This window comes from Cibotium barometz, chromosome 31 (genome assembly GCF_041138505.1).
Source record: "Cibotium barometz isolate CiBa-2024 chromosome 31, ASM4113850v1, whole genome shotgun sequence".
Classification (NCBI taxonomy): Eukaryota; Viridiplantae; Streptophyta; class Polypodiopsida; order Cyatheales; family Cibotiaceae; genus Cibotium; species Cibotium barometz.
In genome coordinates, this window is record NC_141076.1 from 5,735,211 (window position 1) to 5,757,876 (window position 22,666).

General features: G+C 44.3%; 1 protein-coding gene across 4 annotated transcripts; it reads right to left on the minus strand.

The window, feature by feature from the left end:
- Positions 1-223: 223 nt before the first annotated feature.
- On the minus strand, positions 224-19,844 carry LOC147620438 (histidine kinase CKI1-like). 4 transcript variants are annotated; one of them, XM_086824655.1, is made up of 7 exons: positions 18,316-19,844; positions 17,872-18,111; positions 16,948-17,733; positions 16,458-16,833; positions 15,767-16,362; positions 14,099-15,679; positions 224-967 (listed from the first exon to the last, which is right to left on the minus strand). In XM_086824655.1, exons 1-7 carry the CDS (start codon positions 18,691-18,693, stop codon positions 605-607), a joined length of 4,320 nt encoding a protein of 1,439 aa, XP_086680781.1. In that variant the 5' UTR covers positions 18,694-19,844; the 3' UTR covers positions 224-604. The 4 variants fall into 4 exon arrangements, with proteins under 4 accessions (XP_086680781.1, XP_086680783.1, XP_086680782.1 ...); XM_086824657.1 differs by having other exon boundaries at positions 16,948-17,636; positions 18,316-19,842; XM_086824656.1 differs by lacking the exon at positions 224-967 and adding an exon at positions 1,428-2,418.
- Positions 19,845-22,666: the final 2,822 nt, after the last annotated feature.

Below are 22,666 nucleotides of genomic sequence, written 5' to 3' on the forward strand. Positions count from 1 at the left end.
CACAACAGAAATCTCTTAAGTAGCCACTAAGATGGACACAACATGAACTTCATCATTGAAAGACACAGTTTAATTTTCATTTCAAGGCAAATACTACAATGATCAAGTTATTATCTTATATAACTCATCTTTTAACTTTCACAAAAAAGATAATGGTGTGTTGCTTGAACACCCAAAATCTTTGCCAACTAGTCTAAGATATCATCTCCAAGATGCCACTCAATTGAGAATTCTCCTTGTTCTCGGCATTAACCTTTTATCCATTACTTGGCTTTGTATGCCAAAGCCTACTCTACTTACACAATCCAAAAACTTACCAAGCTGCAGCAATTGCTCTGCATGCAGATCAGTAAATTGCTTTCTAAACAAGGAAGCAAACAAAACAAAAAATCACTTCCAAATGGTGTCATAAATCAAGACACATAATCACAGACCTACTTTAAAGCATAACCACATTTTCTTGTTGCTTCCAAGTGCACATTATAGAGGGTAGGGGAGGTGTTGATGTCCCAAGTTCCAACTACTCCACCTTGCCCATCTCCAACAAAGCTCATATGTGCTATGAAGTTATATATAAAAGTTGGACCAACTGAATAGATTTTGACTATAAAACTCCCCAATGCACCATATTATCAAACATATGGATCTTTTGATGTGGAAGCCCTTTTGTTCTATCCAAATGTGCCCTTCCTTCTGCTGTTTGAGTTGGTAGAAAGCCATGTGGAAGCCCTTTTATCCAAATGTGCCCTTCCTTCTGCTGTTTGAGTTGGTAGAAAGCCATGTAGAAAGCCATTTTATCTTCAAAGATCCATGTAAAGCTCACAAGTTTATGACAATTATCTTCCATAAAATGGCAAAGTATATGCATTTGAGCTTGCCATGTGTAAGAACTTCTACAGCTTGACCTACACGAGTGAGGATTGATTTTGAGCTCACAATGTGTAAGAACACAGTTTTGCAGGTCACACTACAAAAACAGGGTCGGATTTCAGGAATATGTACAACAACAAATTATTAACACTCCCTCCCATTCTTGACAAATAAATCAAATCACACAATGTGTAAGAACAGAGTTTTGTGGGTCACACTACACAAAACAGGACCGCATTTCAGGAATATAAACAAGACAGTAAACATATAACAATCCCTCCCATTCTTCTTCAAGAGTAAATCAAATCCCACATTCAGTTTTAAATCCTTCTGCTTTGAAGAATTTTGTAAGAGAAAAGTGGAAGTTCAGCCTATATACCCAAACCTAGTGTTTGCTTACATAGAAATTCCACATATGAAATAAGGAAAAGCTTATTCATCTCCTTGGGAGGACCCAAAAACTGCGCTCCTGACATAGCTTTTGGTCAGAAGGACATGGGTCCTAGTCTACCCGGACCTTTAAAATTTTTGATGGTAATCACAAAAAAGAGTCAAGATTTTATTTTTAAGTATATGCCAAGAAGTAAATTATGTAATCCTTGAAGTATAGAACTCGTTTAAGAGCAGGAACAACCTGCACCAGAAGAATACAAGGAATGATGTGGATGAGGAACAACTGCCTATTCTCACTGTGCCTACTACTCTCTACAATTTCAAAAACACCATGCACCCTTGAACCTTCTTGGGCGAATAATCCTTTGAAATTTGCCTCAAGTACATCAATGGAAGCACTTGAATTTAATGGATTTCTCTCTATACAGACACTTGCCACGCTTTTCCTCCATTCTCTGTGAAGGGGGAAAATATGGGCTGTGGTAAGAAGTCTCGGGAAATTACACTTGAATGATCTCACTGCCTCCAATAGTCATGGAGTGCAGACTATAACAACAATGAGCCGGTGATCCGTGTTCCATGAAGAAGCAATTGCCGAGTTCTGACAGCTCGATCAAGTCAGGGCTCTTCCTGCAGGATGTCTTTGAATGTTACAGCTCTTCCCAAAGATGAAGGGGCTGTAAGTCATGTCCAAAGATGACACGTCTCCCCAAGGGTGAAGCAAGCTGACCAAGAATAAGGCAAAGCATTCCCAAGTAAGCTCTCTTGATCCAAAGCTCTATTGTGAAGGCAGTCATCAAGGTAGCAGGAGTCCAAAGGTAGGCAAACAAAACCATGGTTTCTTCAGGAAGCACTAAACTTGGCTGGCTTCTTGTACACCTTTCAGTGACACGTTGACGTAGAAAAGGGACCTTTTCCCCATAGTAATCAAGTGGTTTCAAGGTTTCTTCCTCCCGTGATTTTGGCTACGACCTCCAGTAGTGCATCCATTGCCAATGGCTTGGTTAGGTAGAAATCCATCCCTGCCTCAATGCATTTCTTCTCGTCTTGGGCCATTGCATGAGCAGTTAGCGCAATGACAGGAGTCCTGATACCATACCTGCTTTCTTCACCCCTGATACGCTGTGTTGCTTCATACCCATTTAAAATGGGCATCTGCAGTCCCAAAATTCCACGATTAGTGGTGAGCATGGGCTGCAAGCAAACGGTTGCAATAGGAATAAACAACAACAAACTGCTATTAAGGTCGCAAATCAAAACATTTTCAAACAAGACTTTTCAAATTATAACAAATTTAAATACAAACTTGACTCTTTTGCATCTGCAAGAAGTATTAAGGATTCCAGGACATCTCTACATTACACGTGCAAGGCCTATGGTGGTTACCTGGTCCCTTGTGAGCCCTTGTCCAGGGACGAGTCAGCCAAGGATCCACTGTAGAGAGTCATGGGCAGGTGTGCAACTCCTATACATGGTCATGGTCAGGAGTGCATGTCCGGCACATGATTTCAGTGCATGTCCCACAAGTATGCATAACCCTCGGGAATGATGTAGAGGTGTTCCGGACACTTATTAGGGCTTGCAATCGAGGGTATGAGCACCAATCTAGGTCTTGAGTCAATGTCCCGGAGCGTGCATGCGTGAACCCATCCCGGGGATGGCAACTAGCAACATGTGGGAAGGGGAAGAGGGCATGCTGAGGGCCATTGTGTGGACAGCCTTTGGCCAAGCCCACTTGTGTGAATCGGACCCATAGGGGCTGCCCAGCCCTGGGTGCCCAGCCTCAGGGGCCCTCACGTGTGAAGAGTGCATCGTATATGATTTTCTTTGTCCTCTTTATGCTGTCAGCCAGATTATATGCAGGTCGGCCAGATATTCAGCATTCCCACCCCTATATAGGGGTCACTCCATGTCATATGCAAGACATGTGCAGGCTGATCCAAGGGCTGACCCTTGAGGGTCAATAGACAAAAGACAGGATTAGAACCAGATTTTGAAGCATATGTTTGGTATGTGCAGGGAAGGACTGGTGGAGGACAAGGGAGGGCTGTCGGCCAGCGCATAAAAGGTTTATGACCAATCGGCTGCAACAATTCGTGGATTATTTGTCTAAGACCTAGCCGACCTAATGTCACATGCAAAGGCTCTGGGAATCTTCTTTCAGCCCTAAACACCATCCTAGAACATGCTTGATGCAAAAGGCATACAGAAGATAGAGAAGATAGAGAGATAGCTGAGTATTCAATATATTTATAATTTACAAAAAGGTGTACAAGATCTTGCAGCCATAGGTTGCCTTTGGAAAAGGTAGAAACCCTAATCTAATTCCTAAATATGTGACCCAGCCTGTTGAAGGGCTGAATGATCAAAACGATGAGCAAACATGCCTTAAATAGGCCTTGGAGTTGCTTAGTGGACTGGTATCAGAGCATCAGGCTCAGCAAGGCTAAACACTGATTCAGTCCTAGATGAAGATGCACAAGTCCAAGGTACAGGAAAGTGCACATATACGAGGCCCAAGGAAAGGAACACAAGGCATGGAAGAAATTCCCAGGAGGTTAGTTGGTGGTGTTCCAAATTCCCAGGAGGTTGGGTGGTGGTGTTCCACAAGACTCAAGGGAATGGCAGTCCTCTGAGTCGGGTGCCACTCGGGGCATAACAGGAAAGGCTTTTAGACAACGGTTCTAAGAGAGGATGATCCCCCAAGGGCTGGAGTGAGAGTGCCAGATTCAATACTCAGGAAAAGAAGACCAGAGAAAGTGTTTAGGGACACGGCATGAAGGGATAGGGGACAAGATGGAACAGATGCATAGATTTTCATCAGAGTTGGAGTAGATTTGGAGACCGGGCCAAGTTTTCAGTGAAAAGCTTGCCAAGAAGGGAAGGATGACAAGTTTGGGACTCCGTGAATAGACAATGGGATGATGACAGTCATCCAAGAATAGAATTCGGAATCCCGTCATCAAGTTTAGCAAAGGGGGATGTCATGTGCAAGACATGTGCACGATGATCCCAAGGCTGACCCTTGAGAGGCAACAGATAAAAGACAGGATTAGAACCAGATTTTGGAGCATATGTTACTGGTATGGGTAGGGAAGGACTGGTGGAAGACAAGGGCAGGCTGTCGGCCAGCGCATAAAAGGTTTATGACCAGTCAACTAAGCAATTCATGGATTATTTGTCCAGGACCTAGCCGACTTGCTATCGGCTAGTCCACTAGGCAACTCCAAGGCCTATTAAGGCATGTTTGCTCATCGTTTTGATCATTCAACCCTTCAACAAGCTGGGTCACAAATTTAGGAATTAGATTAGGGTTTCTACCTTTTCCAAGGCAACCTATCTTGTACACCTTTTTGTACATTATACTGAATACTCAGCTCTCTCTCTCTCTTTCGTAATAGAAGATGTATTACCAAAATTACTTTATAAATGGCCACATGGCCGCCATGTGATGTACTAGCTTTCCCTCACTAATTACTCCGAACCACAAGTGTAGCTCAAAGTACATCACATGGCTGCCATGTGATGAACTAGCTTTCCCTCACTAATTACTCCAAACCACAGGTGTAGCTCAAAGTACCCTCATCCAATATGTAACCGTGTCATTCTCCACCAAATGAGCTCACTACAAGGAAGAGACTTGCCACAATAGTAGCCCTTTTATACGACCTATGTGAGCCGTAATACCAACTTTTGCATCAAATATGAAGGCATTCCTAGTTAACCAGATATGCCACAAACCTGTCCACCTCAAAAAATGAAAGAAAACTGAATGTTTTGGGTTATCTGGCCCATTAGAAATCTTGCCAAAAATCCACTCTTGAACCTTTATGGGCTTATCTGTCAACGGAGTCCATACGCGAGAAAGGAAATCCCACACCTTCTTTGCCACCGGACATGAAAGGAAAAGATGCGAGCATGTTTCCAAGCATGTAGTACAAAACACACAATTACCAAAAGCAATCCACCGCTTTCACAACTGGTCCCCCAATGGTAGGCCTCCAACTAGTATGCGCCATAGGAGGAACACCTCCCTTGATATGGAATCTTAGACCACAAGATTACTTCCTTCCACCAGGCCCTACTCTTCCTGATGTTCCATACTCTATTAGCTTTCTCAGTGATCCAATGCTTATCTTCTACCATTATATGGTACCCTTGATTTGTTGTACGCTGGACAATGTCCTGAGGCTTTCTAAATGCCCAATCTAACCAAGGTTGTTGATCCTCCAACTGAGGAATGTCACCAAACGGTGTAAGTGCTACCCTCACCTTCTCCCATAACTGTACATATCCACGTGGAACCCGAAAATATTGACGGATTTTCCGAAAAGACAATAAGCGATCTCTACGTGGCAACAAAGCATCCAAAATTCTCACTAGTCCCAATCGAGCCATTCTATTGAATTTTGGCCGCTCAACAAGTTTGTCAAGTCACTCCAAAAGTCGTGATGTAACCAACACCTCACTTGCCATAGAATTCAACTGCAACCGATGATCTGAAGGCTTCCATTTAGTGTGTGCCAACACCTCCTTCCATGAGATCATCAAATGAGAAAGGAGAGGTGAAGCCACCACTCCAACCATTCACTACATCCCACCATGTACCATCAATCCTGGTATTACCATGCCCAAGTGTGACCTCCTCTATGAGGGCCTTAGCCATTACCACCATGGCTTTTGAGATACACACATATCTTGCAATAAAGGCATCTCCTAGTGACTATATGTAATCTGACATCTATTAGGGCTGCCCCTCCACTCTTCGGAGTAGTAACATGTTTCCAAGAAATCCACCTCTACCTTGGCTTATTTCCTACTCTTTCCATAGCATAAATCGAATTGACTCTTGTATCTAATGCAAAGCTTTGCCCGTCCATGGCAATAAAGGCAAGAAAAAAGATATCATACTAATCATAATGGATTGTGTCACTTTGAGCCGAACATGCATAGGCCAATCTTGAGATTTCCAATACACAAACTTATCTTTTATCCTGGCAGAAATCCATGCCAACAAAGCCTGTGAATCAACATCAACTCCAATCGGATAACCCAAGTGGCGTGTTATACATCCCCTTTGTATGACGTGCCCATTCCATCCCAAACCAAGCAAATTGTTGTCGGTCTAGCTTATTAGAGCAGATTTCTGCATATTAATGCATAACCCTGAAGCAAGACCAAAAGTATCCCAAATAGCCATAGCCTTCTGAACATTATCTCTTTGAGGCTTAAGGAACATAAAAGAATCATCTGCCAATGCCTGGCCAACCATCTACTCTCTACTTGGAAGTGTAAGCCCTACAACTTCACCGTCCTCCACTAGCTTTTCCAGTCGAGATAAGATTGGATGCGTAACAATTGCAAACAAGAGAGGGCTAAGTGGACATCCCTACCTGACCGACCTCGTCAAATGAATGGGCTCAATCACCCCACCGCATGTTGGCTAATATTATAAATCAAAGCAGACATGCGAGGACCAAATCCCATAGCCTGCATCAGGGTTATTTCCGTACGGCATACGACAGCCTATTGTACGGAATACCAGACATTACGGTACAGTACGGACTCGTACGAATTTTTTCAAAAAAATTAATCTTTTTGAGAGATAATGGTCTTTTTTTTGCTTATCTATGGCTGTTTGAGCTTCCTCTGTACTATAATGCTTCCCTCCTTTTTAAAATACTCCATATCTGGAATTGAAAATACCTAAGTCTATAAGTTTTTTTTAAACATCGTATTTTATCGTATGATAAGAAAAAAATTTATATCGTACCGTATTTTCCCGTACGGTATCGTATCGTACAAACCGTACGGTATCGTACCTGACAACTATGGCCTCCATAAGCTGTGAAAGAAAAGACAAACTAACGTGATCATAAGCCTTTTCAATATCCAGTTGAACCATAACCACCTCTTGCCTCGAAGTCCTTGCATAATCAATTCCAATTTGTATATTCAGTATATTATGCAAAATATTCCGACCTTTATTAAATCCCAATTCATTTGCAGAAACATCTGATACCTGATGACGAACCAAGTGAAACAAAGACTCTCTAGCTGCAATGACATCAGGAGATATGACCTCCTGCAGATCCAACAAATGGCAATAAAAGTCCATACACATCTAGAACACAAGCACGATCAATAATCAATAATCCTTGCCTATCTTGCAACCTGACAATATTCTCACGTGCATGCTTTTGCTGCAAACGAGCAAAGAACATATGTGACTGACAATTTGAATCCATTAGGGCATCCATTCGAGCCATAAGCTTATATCTCACATATTGATTCTCATTCAATGCTGTGAAGGAACAACCAATCAATAGCTATCTCAATGTCAGGGCAAGAACCGTCCTCTTGAACCACCTTGTTCAAATCAACCAATAACGATTCTAGGTTCCACAACTTCTCCCTAAAATATGTGCATTATGAATCCCATACTGGCGAGCAAGCTGTTGAATATTGAACATACAACACTCCCAAGATAACACCCCAACAGAGATTCCATGGCCTCGAAAGTTTTGTAACACCTACAACATAAACTGATGGAAAACAGTATGCTCCAAGAAAGTCTAGTTAACCTTAAGAGGAGCCTTTCCCAATAATGGCCTATAAGCATCCATAGAATGGCTATGCATCTCCAATACCAAAGGGAAATGATCTGACAAAATATGATTATATTCTGCATGGACAATATATTTGGCAAAAACAAATCATGCTGGCAAATATACATTCAGCCCAGACGAGCTCTTATACCCACGTACTGTTGAGAGGCGCATATGTAAATCATCTCTCATGTGGGTGTAGCCATGACCACGTGTCTTGTTTCAAAACTTGATTTGCAAACACATTCCAGCTGAGCCTCTCCGGCCCATCCATAATAGAGTGAGGTGTAGAAGCATGCTCCGGCAATTCACATACATTAAAATCACCCAACACAAAGCCAGGCTTAGTGTTGCACACAAACACAATAAATCGTCCCATAACTGACGACAATGTGTAACACCATTAGGCGCATACAGCCCCACAAGTCATAATGTTTCATCCATAAACTCCACTTCCACAACAATGAACTGTCCCCTAGACATCCTGCATAACCAATGATGGCTTAAACTAAGATTTCACTGCAATCATGACCCCTGATTGTGTAGTGGAGTGCCCACTATAAAACACACGAAATTCCTTGTAATCATATACTTGTCTAGTCATGGAATGTTGTTTATGGTCCACAGCACAAAACATATCCCATTGACCTTGAAACAAAGTACGCCACATGCGATAATTCTTGGACGGTGAACACACACCTTTTACATTCCACAGAGCAATCTTCATAATCCATCAAAACACAAAGCCAATCAATGAGAGGTATCACCATCGGCCTCTCTTTCCTTAAAATATTGCACAAGGTCCTCAATGCCTTCTCTCTCCATCTATTCCCATACTCTTCGTAGCAAAACATCCACCCGTTCCTTCTCACCTAAAGTACAGGCATCACTAGATGATGTATCCTGTCTTCACTCGACATCCGGATACTTCTTGTCCCAGGCTAAGACCATAGCCCCTTTATATCAAATAGAAGAGGAAAATTTACCTGATTTTCTTTCGTAACTCAAGGTCTCAGATTATACAGAGAGTGTGATACTGTGCCTTAGTTATCTTTCTCTTGAGTCCATCTTGTGGCACCAAGGAAATGATAAAGAGGCACCATGACCAGCAACCACATTTTGATTACCACTAGAAGTAGTTGTCTGGCGAGCACCTCTCTTCACCACCACAAGCCAAGGTCTATCTTCTATATCTGCTAAAACTTGTTTACCTTTATCTACCACTTGCTCACTTTGTTTTGCTACTGTTTGCCCTTCTCTATATTCAAACCAGATGGCAAAACAAGCGCTAATGTATCCTTATGAGTCGGACCCTGGGACACATTCGAGCATTCACCTACTCTGGACACTCTGAAATGAAGTAACCCATCTTCCCACAACGGAAGCAATGGCCTGCAAACGATCCCCACTTTAATTCGAAATACAAAGGGTCAAATCCATCCACGCATAACCTCAATTGTCGAGGTCGGGGCTTCCTAGTATCCCACAACATGCAAACCCTGTTTTTATTCTTGGACGACATTCTGGGCTCCACCAACACCTCCCCAATAGTATAGAGCATGCCTAGCGCAACATATCTCTATACTCTGCCATAGGGCGCCAAGGTACAACATGCATTAACTGTCCATCTAGAAATAACGAAACTTTTTGCATAACCAAATCTCGAACTTCTTTGGATGAGAATAGGACCTCATAGAATCCTTTGGGACCATCAAAGATCTTCTCCACAAAATTACCATCTAATAAATCATGTTACTAATCTATAATCCTGTTAAAGAATGGAATTCGCCCAGTAAAAAAGAAAATTGCAACCTTGTTATGAAAGGATTCCACTCGTGCTACAAACCATCATGTTTCCACTCGGGAATCTACCACTTCCTCTATTGGAACCTTGGTAGCCCTAACATGATTTGTCATCACATATGGCTGCAAAATCTGATTAGCTTGTGCAACTCGAAAGTCAAAAGCCACCTCATGGTTCTCTTCTTGAGGTGCATCAAGAAGCAAGGTATCCTGAAGCATACAACTAGCCTTCTCCTCTCCATTATCACCATTGATCAATCTCTTCCTTTTAGCCTGATCTTTAGACTCTAGCTCTGGCTGTCCACCCTCAAATGTCTTTGCATCTTCTGTTGAGACATGTGCCTCTACAAAATCTATATCTATGGTTCTCTGACTCATTTCCACTGCTCAACACCGAAAATCAATGCTTCCACTAGAAGAAGGAGAAGAGTTACGTTTCAGCCTTGCAAACAAAGAGGAGAAGATCCACTGCCCGGATGGAAAATCTCTCTGCACGAGTGGCTCCAAAAGGAAGGTAAAACCCCAACACAGCTAATGGAACCGCTTTAGGCTCACCCACGGAGAAATTAGGACAAACACAAACATTGTGAAGGCTGAAAATCTGCACGTTGTTGCGATCGCAAATTCTCCGCTGCCAGGATGGAAAATCTGTCTGCACGAATGGTTCCGAAGGAGAGTAAAACCCCGAGCACGCCTGATGGAACCGCTTCAGGCTCACCCACAGAGAAATTAGGGAAAACACAAACACTGTGCAGACTGAAACTCTGCGCACAGCCACGGTCGCGAATTCTCCACTACCCAAATGGAAAATCTGTCTACGCGAACGCAGCACATCTGCTGTAACCGCTTCAAGCTCACCCACAGAGAAATTAGGGCAAACACAAACACTGTGCACGCTGAAAATCTGCACGTGGCCATGATCGCCTCTCTCTCTCTCTCTCTCTCTCTTCTCTATCTTCTGTATGCGTTTTGCATCAAGCATGTTCCAGGATGGTGTTTAGGGCTGAAAGAAAACTCCCATAGCTTCCGCATGTGACACTCCAGCCCTCATGCCAGCCATCTAAGATTTCTACAAGTTGGCGAGGCTTGTGCATAGACAAATGCAAGGTAGAGGTCTTGATCCAAGGTGGCCAACCGTCATCTAGACGCTGTTTAAGCCAAACACTCAGCCCTCTACACATTCAGCAATAAAGAAAATACATCATTTGTGGTGGGGTCCTTTAGTATTTGGGATCCAACACCGTGAATTCTCTCTCTCTCTCTCTCTCTCTCTCTCTCTCTCTCTCTCTCTCTCTCTCAAGAGACTTGGCTATCTCCCAGTCAGCCACTCCCGACGAAGATGCTCTACTTCTTCTCGCCACTATGTGGTACATCACCTCTTGCTAGGCCTTTTCTCAGGCTTGCATTGCAGATTCAACAGTTGATCCGCAACTTTCTTTGGGCTGGTAGCGATGGGAAACCTACACAGGCCAAGGTGGCCTAAAGAGTGACCATCTAGTCTCAACACCGCTCTTGAAGGACTTTCTGCTAGCCTACAACTCCCACCGCACCCCCGTTTTGGGAGGTCCCTAGCCCCAGAATACGAGATGGATTTTCACGAAGATGGAAGGCTCGTGTCTTTAGCCTTGCATTTGAGGACAGATTTGCAACCAGCCTCCTACAAGCTTGGGACAACCTCAGGCCAACCCTCCAGCAATGCACTCCAAATTCATCTTAGGAGTGCCTCTGTCAACCCTTGATATGGGACCCCCTGGTCTGTTTACCCAGCGGTCATATGTTGGCCGCCCATCCGCACGTATCGTGGGGAGCTTTGAGTATGGGCCCAACTCCATCACTCAAAGGTTGGCTTCTTTTCAGACTTCTTTCCCCCCATTTGAGGACAGATTTGCAGCCAGCCTCCTACAAGCTTGGGACAACCTCAGGCCAACCCTTCAGCAATGCACTCCAATTTCATCTTAGGAGTGCCTCTGTCAACCCTTGATATGGGACCCCCTTGTCTGTTTACCCAGCGGTCATATGTTGGCGGTCCATCCGCACGTATTGTGGGGAGCTTTGAGTATGGGCCCAACTCCATCACTCAAAGTTTGGCTTCGTTTCAAACTTCTTTCCTCGGAGGCCCAGGAGAGGAGCCTCACTACATGACTTACCTTTGGCCGTCCATGGCGCTGATGAGAGCGCCACCTTCCTCACCTTCTATATTGGGCTTGGGGGGGGGGGGGGGCGGGGGGGGGGGACCCGGCCGGTTGACGGACGTCGTCCGCATGTTGCACCTCCATTCGCTTGGTGCTCCGCGCTCTGCATTCTTTCATGGTATCAAAGCCTCATCGGCTCCTACTTGGCATCGGGCTTCGCATCTGAGCCTTGTCAACTCCTGCTTGGCATCGAGCTTCGCATCCAGGGGGTGTTGGAATGTGCCTCCTACTCCTCGCACTGCCATGTGGCAGTGTAATATCCCACATAGTGGTTTGGGGTCTAATTGACTCCTCTATATAGAGCTAAATAGCCCTTGGTCTCCCCTCATCCCCCACCTTTATTGGTGGTCTCATGGAATGTTCAGCTTGGGGGGAAGGGGGGGGGACCCGGCCGGTTGATGGCCGCCTTCCGGGTGCTGCGCCACCGTTCGCTTGGTGCTCCGCCGCCCCCCCCCCCCCCCCGCCCCCCCCCCCGCGGGCTGCCCCCGCATGTATATGAGGTAGCCTTCTCCCCCCGGAGCGGGCAGCCAGTGAAGAAGAGCACCCCTTCCCCCTTTGTTCTCAGCTTTCTTGATTGTCGCTCCCCTCTATGGAGCTGAGTCTGTACATAGCCAGCATGGCTTGGTAACTAATAGAAGGATCTCTTTCCTGGGGGAAAAAAAAAGTGTGAGACAAAACCCAGGGACCCATGACATAATCAGCTAAACCAGAGGCCCGACCATGTTGAAAGCAATCAAGGCCTCCTGAATTTGGCCACTGTAAATGATCAGTGCACAAGCCTGCATAGATTCCACCACAGTCTGTAATATGTAATATATTGTAGTATTAGAGATGAAGCCCGGGGACCCATGACATAGTCAGCTATACTTGAGCCCCGACCATAAGAGATAGTGCACTGCCACAGGCTGTAATATGTAATGCAATGTCGTATTAGAGATGCAGCCCAGAGACCCATGACATAGTCAGCTATACTAGAGCCCCTACAATGTGGATATCAAGTAAGGCCTCCTGAAGCTGGCCACTGTAAATGACCAATTGCACAAGCCTGCCTAGATTCAACCACAGGCTGTAATATGTAATACTCTTATCTGATGGCATTCTAGCAGTCTCTATTTCAGGATCAAGCTCTGAGTGACTAATATAAACAATGAATTTAACTTGTTGGCTGCAGTCCTAGCAATGAATCTCCTAGCGATATGACAGACCTTACCTCTGAGAAGTCAATAATATCCTGATAAAATGGGATTTAAAGACTATACATAGCAGCTTTTGCAAGGTCCTATGGCCTGACCTCCTCCCACAGCCCCAATACTCAAGGAATAAGGTTCATATTGAAGCACAATCCACAAGAGGAAAGAGAAAAGTGCAAAATGTGGCATGACACAGAAACTAAAGGCTACAACAATGTGCAAAGTTTCATCAGAGCTTTTGCGTTAAAATGCTCTCATACAAGAGCTTGCAAAAGGGTAAAAGCTTGTGTAATAACATCTGGCACACACTACTACAACAAGCATGATGCCCAAAAACAAAGGCCAAGGTGACTGCACCCAAAACAAAATTTACATAACCAAGAACTACAAGTACATGCATAGTTGGGCATGCATTGGTCAAGTGTCATATGCACCCGCCCCTACCGCTACTCAGATGCATGTGCCAAACCACAAACATAGTTAGGGTTCAGGATCCAGCCCATGTTGTAAGCCTTGAAGAACAGAGACTATGAGAGTGTGAATGCAAACACACATAGTACACAGAAGATGCACTGGACTGTAACAGTGTGGGGCAAGCAAAGACAAACGCAAGAAAAGGGGATCAAAAAACTGCAGCCACTAATGGTAGGCAGTTTGGACAGCCAAAGGCCAGGCTTGGGGCAGCCAAATAGGCCAAGACTGTTCGCCCTTCAGTGGTCCAGTGCTGGCAGCCAGGAATAGGTCATAAAGACACAGTCACATGGGGACGCGAAATGGGGACGGGGAACGGGGAACAGGGACGGAAAAGATTGAGAATAGCCATTCCATGTAGAGTGACATGGGACAGGAATGGGAACGGTAAGATGCTCCCATCCCCAGCATTCCCGAGTCTAAAAATGCCCATTCCCTGTGACTATGCATAAAGATCACAAAAAATGACAATTTTTGTCCTGCATTAGTCCCCACAAGTTGAAAACACACACACACATAATCACAACATCCATCCAAACCGTTGCCCCTTCTAAGAACCTAAAGTATATACCTCGCAGTCCATAAGTACCAAGTCAAAAGGTTGGTTCTTCTTCAACTTAATTGCTTCTTGTGGTGCACTTCCATAGACAGCCTCATTCTCCTGAAGTGAAGAAACTTTACTTTTGTACAAATTTTCCAGAACAAATCGGGCAGCTTCAGCACCATTATCCACACACTCAACAATGGCCCCATGACGAACTAACTGTGTTTTTGTCAGGCGCTGAAGAATCGGATTGTCTTCTGCCACAAGTATGTGCATGGCTGATAAAACATGCTGAGGATCTCTAGGCCCATCCTCTCTAGACCTTTTCCTTGAAAGTGACCGATTTTCTGGACTCCTACAGAACTGTGCTTGGTCTGGTGGTGTTGCCGAGGGCAGTTGCCACTCAACATCCACCCTTGCTGATGGCAAGTACCTACTCTCTCCTGCAGTGCAGGCACAATCCACCTCTTGGCCTGCTTGTGATTTTGAAGGTGCTGAGCTTCTGGTGCTAGTAGGCAAGCTGGATAGAGCCTTAAGCTTAGTTTGTGTCATTGGTTTGGACTGTAAAGTGGTCCTTTCCTGGAAAGTGCTCATGCAAGAGAGAGAGGTGTACAGAGAGTTTGCTGTAACGAAGTCCACTTTCTCACCATGTTGTCCAGGAGACAGGTGTAGAGCTTCACCATCACCTTCTTCCTTTACCTTATTGCCAACCAGCTCCTGTAACAACACCCAAATAGAGTGTAACCGAGAAGCATACAGAGGCTTGTGCAAGATGAGATTGCATACACTGGTTCGACTTCTCAAATACTGTATATCAGCACTGGGAGTGTTGGCATTCACCAGCCAGACAACTCTATATGATGCTGGCCGGTCAGCCTCCAGTAAAATGTCCTCCAAATCTGAACATAGAGTCTCCAACAGCACCGTAACCATGGTTATATCCACAATCACGAGAAGGTGATTTCGTGCTTCATGCACATTAAGTTTTTGGGCAGATTCAGAATGGACAGTTGAGCCACCATCAGACATGGGCAGCCCGTGCAAAGAGGCGTCAGTGCTGGTTCTTGTCCTCCCAAGAACGTTTGTATCGAGATCATCCACCCATGAGTCACAAATGTGACTCTCTGGTGATATGAGGTCTAACCTTTCTGAATTGCTGAATCGCACTGAAAAAATCTCTTCTTTGATTCTTTCCACTGTTGGTGCAAACTCTTGCCAGCTGCCAATCATCCAAACCTGCAAGCCTCTCCTCTCCATCCATTTTTTCACTACCTTTTTGCCTCCCTGACCCTGCATTGCAAGCAGAACATGCACACCTTCTATGATAGGAGGTGAGATGAACCCACTTTCTTCTAAACCCTGAGAGAGCACCGGAGTTGCAGTGGGATTCATCTGCCAGCCTGAAGAAGATGATGTACTGTTGACACCAAATGTAGCCTGTAAAGCAACCCTGTCCTGCAAAAGAATGTCTTGACTTTGACCTTTCTTAGGGTCGTACTTGCATTTTTGCTTGCTGCATTTGAAGACAAGATTGAAGCGAAAACGAGTCCCCGGCTCACCAGGTTCATCTTTGTCAATGATACTGATGTCACCTCCCATCAGACGCACCTATACCATAGAAACACAGGAACCCACTTGTAATAGATGCAATAGAAGTCAGCTCAAAACCGGCAACAACTTTATAAAGAAGCTTACCAGGGATCTAACTATGCCAAGGCCAAGGCCTGTTCCATCATAATTCCGAGGCCCAGATGACTCGATTTGGACAAAATTATCAAAGACAGACTTCCATCGCTCTTTCGGTATGCCCCTCCCAGTGTCATCGACCTCAAACTCTACCTGTATGTAGTTGTTATCATCATGATCCTGCTCAGAGAAACCATGAATCAGCTTGCATATCTCCTTGTCTCTTGATGGCGACCTCAAAAGCTGATTCCACGGCCAGCTCAGAAGCCTTCCTCTGTAATTAAACTGTGGTCTCGTGGTGGATATGCCAAGTGGCTTCACCCAAGCTCGCAAGACAATATGCCCCTCCGAGGTAAACTTCACCCCGTTACTGAGAAGGTTAGCCATTATCTGCTTTACACGTCCTACATCCCCTACAACACAAGATGCCTTTTCCACAGAGCCATCTGAAAGGTCCAGAGCAACTTCAACCCCTTTCTTTAGACCCACGACAGAGAAAGTGTCCACAAGTTCCTCCAAAGCACTGACCAAATCAAACTCTGACTCTTGCAGCAACAGCTTTCCTGCCTCTATCTTGCTCATGTCCAGGATTGAGTTCAGAATTCCTGATAAGAGATTCAAAATATCATATGTTTTAAGGAATGAAACATGCAAAGAGCAAGTACTTTGTTAAGGAACAAATTTTGACAAAATCACTCACCAAGCAGGTTGGTGGCACAAGATTTCATCTGTAGCAAGTTGGTTTCCAGTTCGGAACACTCAGAGGCATCAGAAAGGCAAAGGTCAATAAGGCCAAGAATAGCTGCTAGAGGAGTGCGCAGATCATGGCTCATGTTTGCGAATACAAGGCTTTTGTGGCTGCTCTTGGTCTCAGCACTCTTTGTCTCTTCTAGCTGCTGAATTAGTGCTGCTCTTAGCCGCATCTCATTGCTGACACCTTTTGTCAAAAGGATGACAAAGAAACACCCAACTAGCCCCATGCAAGTAGCCAAAGCAACAAGAACCGCTAAGGTCGTGTGACTCCACTTCTCTGTCAGACCCCAGATACTCTTGTAGGGAATGATTACAACACAAACCTGCATGTAAATCATTATCATAAGACCACCAATACAACCAAAAAAGAGTGTCGTAACTTCATTAGTGGAGTTCCAAAATTCAATTGGGCAGTGAGTTCCATCCCACAAACATACCAGTGTTGCTCCAGACAGATGAAGAGGTGCACTGTCAACCATGTAGCGTGTTCCCTGCAAGTGAACATTGCTTGTGAAGGACTGATTTCTTAATGCTAAGATATAAGGAAGATGAGGTGTCAGATAGTCTGCTGCAGCAGCTACAATTGAGTTGTTTGATTGTGTTGCAAAAGGTAGCACTTGAGTGGCATTGTCATTGTAGTATGGCCGGAAACTGGCCCCTGTTTGTGCCACTAACCAGCCATCTGCCATTGCAAGGTAAATTGCACCCCCTTGAAGATCAAACTGGTCAAAAAGACTCTCAAGGTTTGCAAAGGGCACTCCAATTGAGATGGCACCGAAGGGATCTGCAGAAGGGCTTTGCTGGACAGAGGAGAGGAACGAAAATAAGACCTCTCTAGAATCATCTAGAGAAGGACCCCAACTTGTAGCCCCATACTGACCACGCAATGAACTCTTCACAGGCTCAGTGTCCCAATAGGGGAAGGGAGTCAATGATGTGGCCTCTCCAACTGGAAAACCTGTGTTCTCATCGACATTTTGATGGTACCATTTATACCAAGGGCGGCTCACCATCAAATTCTCGCCCTTCTTCCAAGAAATCTCCAGCACATGTGAAATGTTGGCATCAGAAGACGCTGGAGAAAGGTATGATGAGTTTGCATATAAAAGAGAGATCCCTGATGGACCTGCTAGGTAAGAAAGGAATAAGCCACTTTTTCCAAAGAAAGTAACTTGTGCTTTCTTCCCAAGAACTGAAAAGACAAGAAAGAGGGCAGGCCTCACCTGCACGAAGACAAAGGAGCACCTTGTTAACACAACAGCTTTCGTAGACAAAAACACAGCATCGACTTGATAGTGTCCAACACTTCAAGGTAACAACAATCAGATGAGATAAGGGGGTACTCAAGGTGAAGGAAAAACCTGATCTTCTAGACCTTCAAAGGAAGACTGGTTGCCCTGGCCAAGTGAACTCAGAAACCTCGCCAAGGAAACAGCAGATGCATTATTCCCCTGCAGAGTGGTGTCTACTTTATCTTCAGTGCGAAGGAGCAACTCGTGACGAAATTCGGCAGCAACAGATCTCACAGAATGTTGCACATTTGCTGATGTGAAGACCCATGTGAGCACAGTCATCACAATCAATAGTACCGCCAGCAGTCCCTGTAACAATGAGATAAATTTTGATTTTTAAGATGGATGCATTCCTATGCTCAGCATGCTCTAAATGTTGCTGCAGTTATCATATTGAGTTGCCAGTATAGCCATAGTTTAGCACAAGATCAACAAGAAACAACTGTGTTTGGCCTTTGTCATTCGATGAAAGGTTACCATTCACAAAATGATCAAGATTAAAGAGGGCCTTACTGTCAAAGCGAGCCTAGAGGTGAGGAGAGGATTGCATGTGACCCCGCAGAAAGAGCAGGACGAGACACTGCTTTTCCAGTATTTCAAGCTTCCCCATGCATGGCAAAAATGCATGCCTCCTTCACCTTCTTCTTCTTCATCATCATCTGCAATCTTCGTCTCCGAATGGCGGTCTCTCTCCATAGCCTCCGACAAGCTCGGGGCCCCTGGTGTACCCAGCACAGCTTGCCCATGGCGTAGGAGCTTGGGATCATAGCTGAAGATAGAATCTGCAGTAGCAGGTGCTCTTCCAGGGGAGGGGGAGGTGATCAGAAAAGGTACTGGGCAGCATAAATTGGGCGATGCAGATTCGCCGTGTTCCAGAGACTCATCATCCATTATGATGAAATCTTCGATGTGGACAATGGTCACACATCATCCCAATCTCAATCCCTGTACATGGCTCTCAAAACCTGCTCTAATTCAGAGCAAAAGAATGCTCAAATTTGATACAGAAACCACAGCTCGCCTCTGCAACATTGCTATATGTTGCCATATCCCAGGAACCCACAAGCTAAATTACTGGCCTGCTCTGATGACGCATATAGCCTTGACGAATGCACTGCACAGCCATAAGCAAGCAAGCCAACCCTTCACTGCCTAATCTGGTGCAGCATATGGCCATAACCATTGCGATGTACGGCAACTTCCAAGAAACCTAAAAGCAAAATCTGCTGCGTAATGCAGCATATGGCCATATCCACAAAAAATTTTGCCTGTAGGGTCCTATCAGATTTTGAGCCTAATGTGTAACCCTAGCTGCACAGGTTTCTTGTATGGTTGTTTAATAGACTTAAAGCGCAGCCACAATCGTGTTAGGCTGGACCCATAGTGGAGCAATCTCCTCGGGAACTGGTGCTCTGAGATAATGGGAACCCATATCAGGCCATCTAGCCATCCAAATGCTAACTTGAAAGGCCAATGTTCTCGAAGAACACCCAGAATGATGAACAAAAAACTACACGCTTAAAAGGTTGAGCTCACGTCCCAAGAGAGAGGCATGAGTGGAAGGGAGGGGGAGGAGAAGACCTCGAGGTTCGGGACGCAGCGGTCTTCTCAAGAGGCGGCGGGCCACACGGAAGGTGAAAGAAAGGCAAAAGAATGAAAAAATCAATACAAAAAGGGGTTCCAGCTCTCTAGAGCATACAGTGATACTGTAGTTTGGCTGCAGATGATCATGCCCACAGAGAAGAGTCGAGAGGCAAAGAGGGTAACAACGGTGGGAAATTCTACATGCAGAGATGGCTGAGCCCAGAAGAGGGAAATGCTTATGATATTACATGGTGTTGGGTAGGACTGTAGAATGAGGGCCCAGTGGAAAGAAGAAGTGGGTTTTTCGTTGGGCAGTGAGAAAAGAGAGCTGCAAGATCGAGAGAGTTGGGAGTTATGGTGGCAAAAAGGAAGGGAAGGTGGGTGCTGTTTTCAAGAGCAATAGCTAGAAGGGAAAGGGGGGCTTATATTTGAACGCTTCCATGTAGGGCTAGGCGAGAGCTAAAAGGCTCAGTAGGGGAGGGGCAAAAAGGCAGCAGACAACCAGTATAGAGACACTCACTCTCTCTCAGTGCAGGGCCCGGGCAGTGCGCTGGCACGAGAGAGAGGATAGAGCAGGCCCAGCAGCTAGAACCAGCCCACCATTGTATTTTTTTAAAATTTTAATCCCCTTCTGGCAGATTGTGCCATAGTACCACTTGTGAGTTTTCTTGCCTTCTTTCAATGGATGTGTCGTTATGCATTGTTGTTTTTTGACTCGCGTCATGCCCGTTTTTTAACATTTGGTCGTGAAATACTTGTAAATTTTTTAATTTCTCGTAAAAAAATTACACTAAAATTCAAAAACACTTGCTATATTTTACCAAACCCGGCTTGGATGCATGCCTCTCCGTGTGTATGTGTTTGTGAGAGAGACACAGAGAGAGAGAGAGAGAGAGAGAGAGGGGGTTGTGTGTGTGTGTGTGTGTGTGTGTGTGTGTGTGTGTGTGTGTGAAAGAGAGAGAGAGAGTGAGAGAAAGAGAGAGAGAGAGAGTGAGAGTGAGAGAGAGAGAAAGAGAGAGAGAGAGTGAGAGAGAGGGGCGGGGGACCCATTGGCCATGGGCCCACTAGTGCATTTTTTTAAAATTTTAATCCCTTTCTAGCCCCACCATGAGGAGATTGTTACTTGTGCCATGAACTTTGAAGTACAGCAGATGCACAGCACGTAGGTGCTTTTTGATGGCATCACGCCCGTTTTTGAGCATTTTGGTCAGAGAATTTTCAAATGCCCATAGAAAATTACAGTAGTATATAAAAACACTTGCTATATTTTACCAAACCTGTCAAATTTTGAAGGGTAAGGGTGCTCCTCAAAAATCAAGCCTGGATGCGTGCCTCTGTGTGTGTGTGTGTGTGTGTGTGTGTGTGTGTGTGTGTGTGTGTGTGTTAAAGAGAGAGAGAGAGAGAGAGAGAGAGAGAGAAGGGCTTGACACAAAGCAAATGCTAGCATGCCTGTGGAATGAAGATGAAAGCATCCACAAGTTTATGGGGGTGAATTTTACAACACGGAGATGGTGAAAAAAATATTTTTTGTATAGGTAGGAAAATAATATAACCTAGATGTGGGAAAAAATAAGGTCATATTAGTTACAATACAAACATGTGGTAAAGGGATGAAAGGTCGAAGTTTTTCATGAATTTATTTTACATTCTTGTTTTACCTTTTAGAGAAGTTTTTCCCCACTTGAGTTAGACCTTGATTTTTAAATCCATGCCATTGAGGTCCTCCACCTTGAATTTTGAATCCATGCCATTCTTTATTTCTCCTCCTCCTCTTCCCGAACCTCCAAATTCTTGCCACGTGGTAGCTTTGTGAAACTCTTCCTTTATATAATATATATAGAGATAGAGAAGTGAGAAATATTTTCATCATATGGACTTATATTGTTTCAAGCCGAAGGATAGTAAGTAATTATCCACCTTCATGTAGATTGACTTTTAAGTGATACTTCATATTGATGGGTATGGCAAAACAAACTTCAATCTTCTCTTGTTTTTATGCAAACTGGTTAAGAAGAAGAGAGAGATTCACATACATATTGGTGAATATTATGATGTTAGATTTTATTAGTCCTAGAAATGAGTATCAAAAGATTCCTGATGACCCATAAAATTACATTTGTTAGCATGATCAAATCAACCCACCTGCTATGTCAACAATTATATTTGTGCTAACAGAGCAAATTTGTATGTCTAGGTAGTTGCATCCATCAAAATCCATGAAGAGCTATGGAGTCATTTGCTTTGAGATCTTGCTATTTAAATGAAGTATTTAAGTAGAGAATTATCTACAAGAACCTTATTTTTTCTATGGAATGAAAGGCCATTTTCTTGAAGATTTTCCCAAAAGGTAAGGTATCCAAAATGCTAGGGAAAAAAAAGAATCCCCCCTCTCTAGTTCTCCTACTCCAGTCCACAACCAAGAAGAGGGATTCATCATTTGTTACTAGATGTAAAAGAGAAAAGCCCCAAAAGCCTCTCTCTCTCTTGTTAAATAAATTCAATGTCTTGCAACCTTGACTTTTATACTCATGGTAAAGGTGGGGATTTAGACATGGTAGAGGGACAAAATGAAGCAAATGTGGTACCCTATGCCTTTACAAAAGAAAGCCCCTTGTCAATACTAGCACGAAATCCAAGCATTCTAAATCGGAAAAAGAATCTAACTCTCAAGCCCATAACTTTCAAGAACTACTAAAGATAATATTTTTTTGAGGGTTGGGACTGTCTCCCCAGCCACTAGCTCAGAGGTAAGAGAGAAAGCAGCCTCAAAATCTACCTTGACCTACAGCACCCAAGGATTGTCCAGCCCTAACAGAGCTGGTTTCATTTGTTCTTGGCTCAACCACACCAACATGGCCCCTCACTATAGCTCTTTAAGAGCTCAAAATAGATGGAAATAAGCTTCTTCAAAGACTGCAACCCGCCAGAAATAATTTAAACTTTGATCTACACTAACCATTCTAAAGGAAAGGATTCACTCAAGATGCAAAGATTGTATCCAACACTCCCAGATTGATCCTAAAACACATGGGTTTGTCCTGCCTATTGTTACTCCTAAAGGAGTGATTACTCCCATCTTTGTTTATGCATCCGCCTTCCAAGGTTCCAGAGTCCAAAGAGCCAAAGACTCTCTGGAAGCAAGCCCTAGAGGAGCTTTCCTCCCTCACTAATGGAGCAAGACTTGTGGGTCAACAAATGCAAAAGGAAGCAACCACTGCAACAACTTCAACGTCAACAACAAATGTGTGGGATGCCTTCTTCCTCATGTGAGTTGGGGTCC

Coding starts and splice junctions, on each gene's coding strand:
- LOC147620438 (XM_086824655.1), bottom strand. CDS start 18,693: ATGGATGATGAGTCTCTGGAACACGGCGAATCTGCATCGCCCAATTTA. Junction 16,363..16,457: donor TTGTGCCACCAACCTGCTTG/GTGAGTGATTTT, acceptor ATCTCTTATCAG/GAATTCTGAACTCAATCCTG. Junction 15,680..15,766: donor TTGGCATAGTTAGATCCCTG/GTAAGCTTCTTT, acceptor TCTATGGTATAG/GTGCGTCTGATGGGAGGTGA.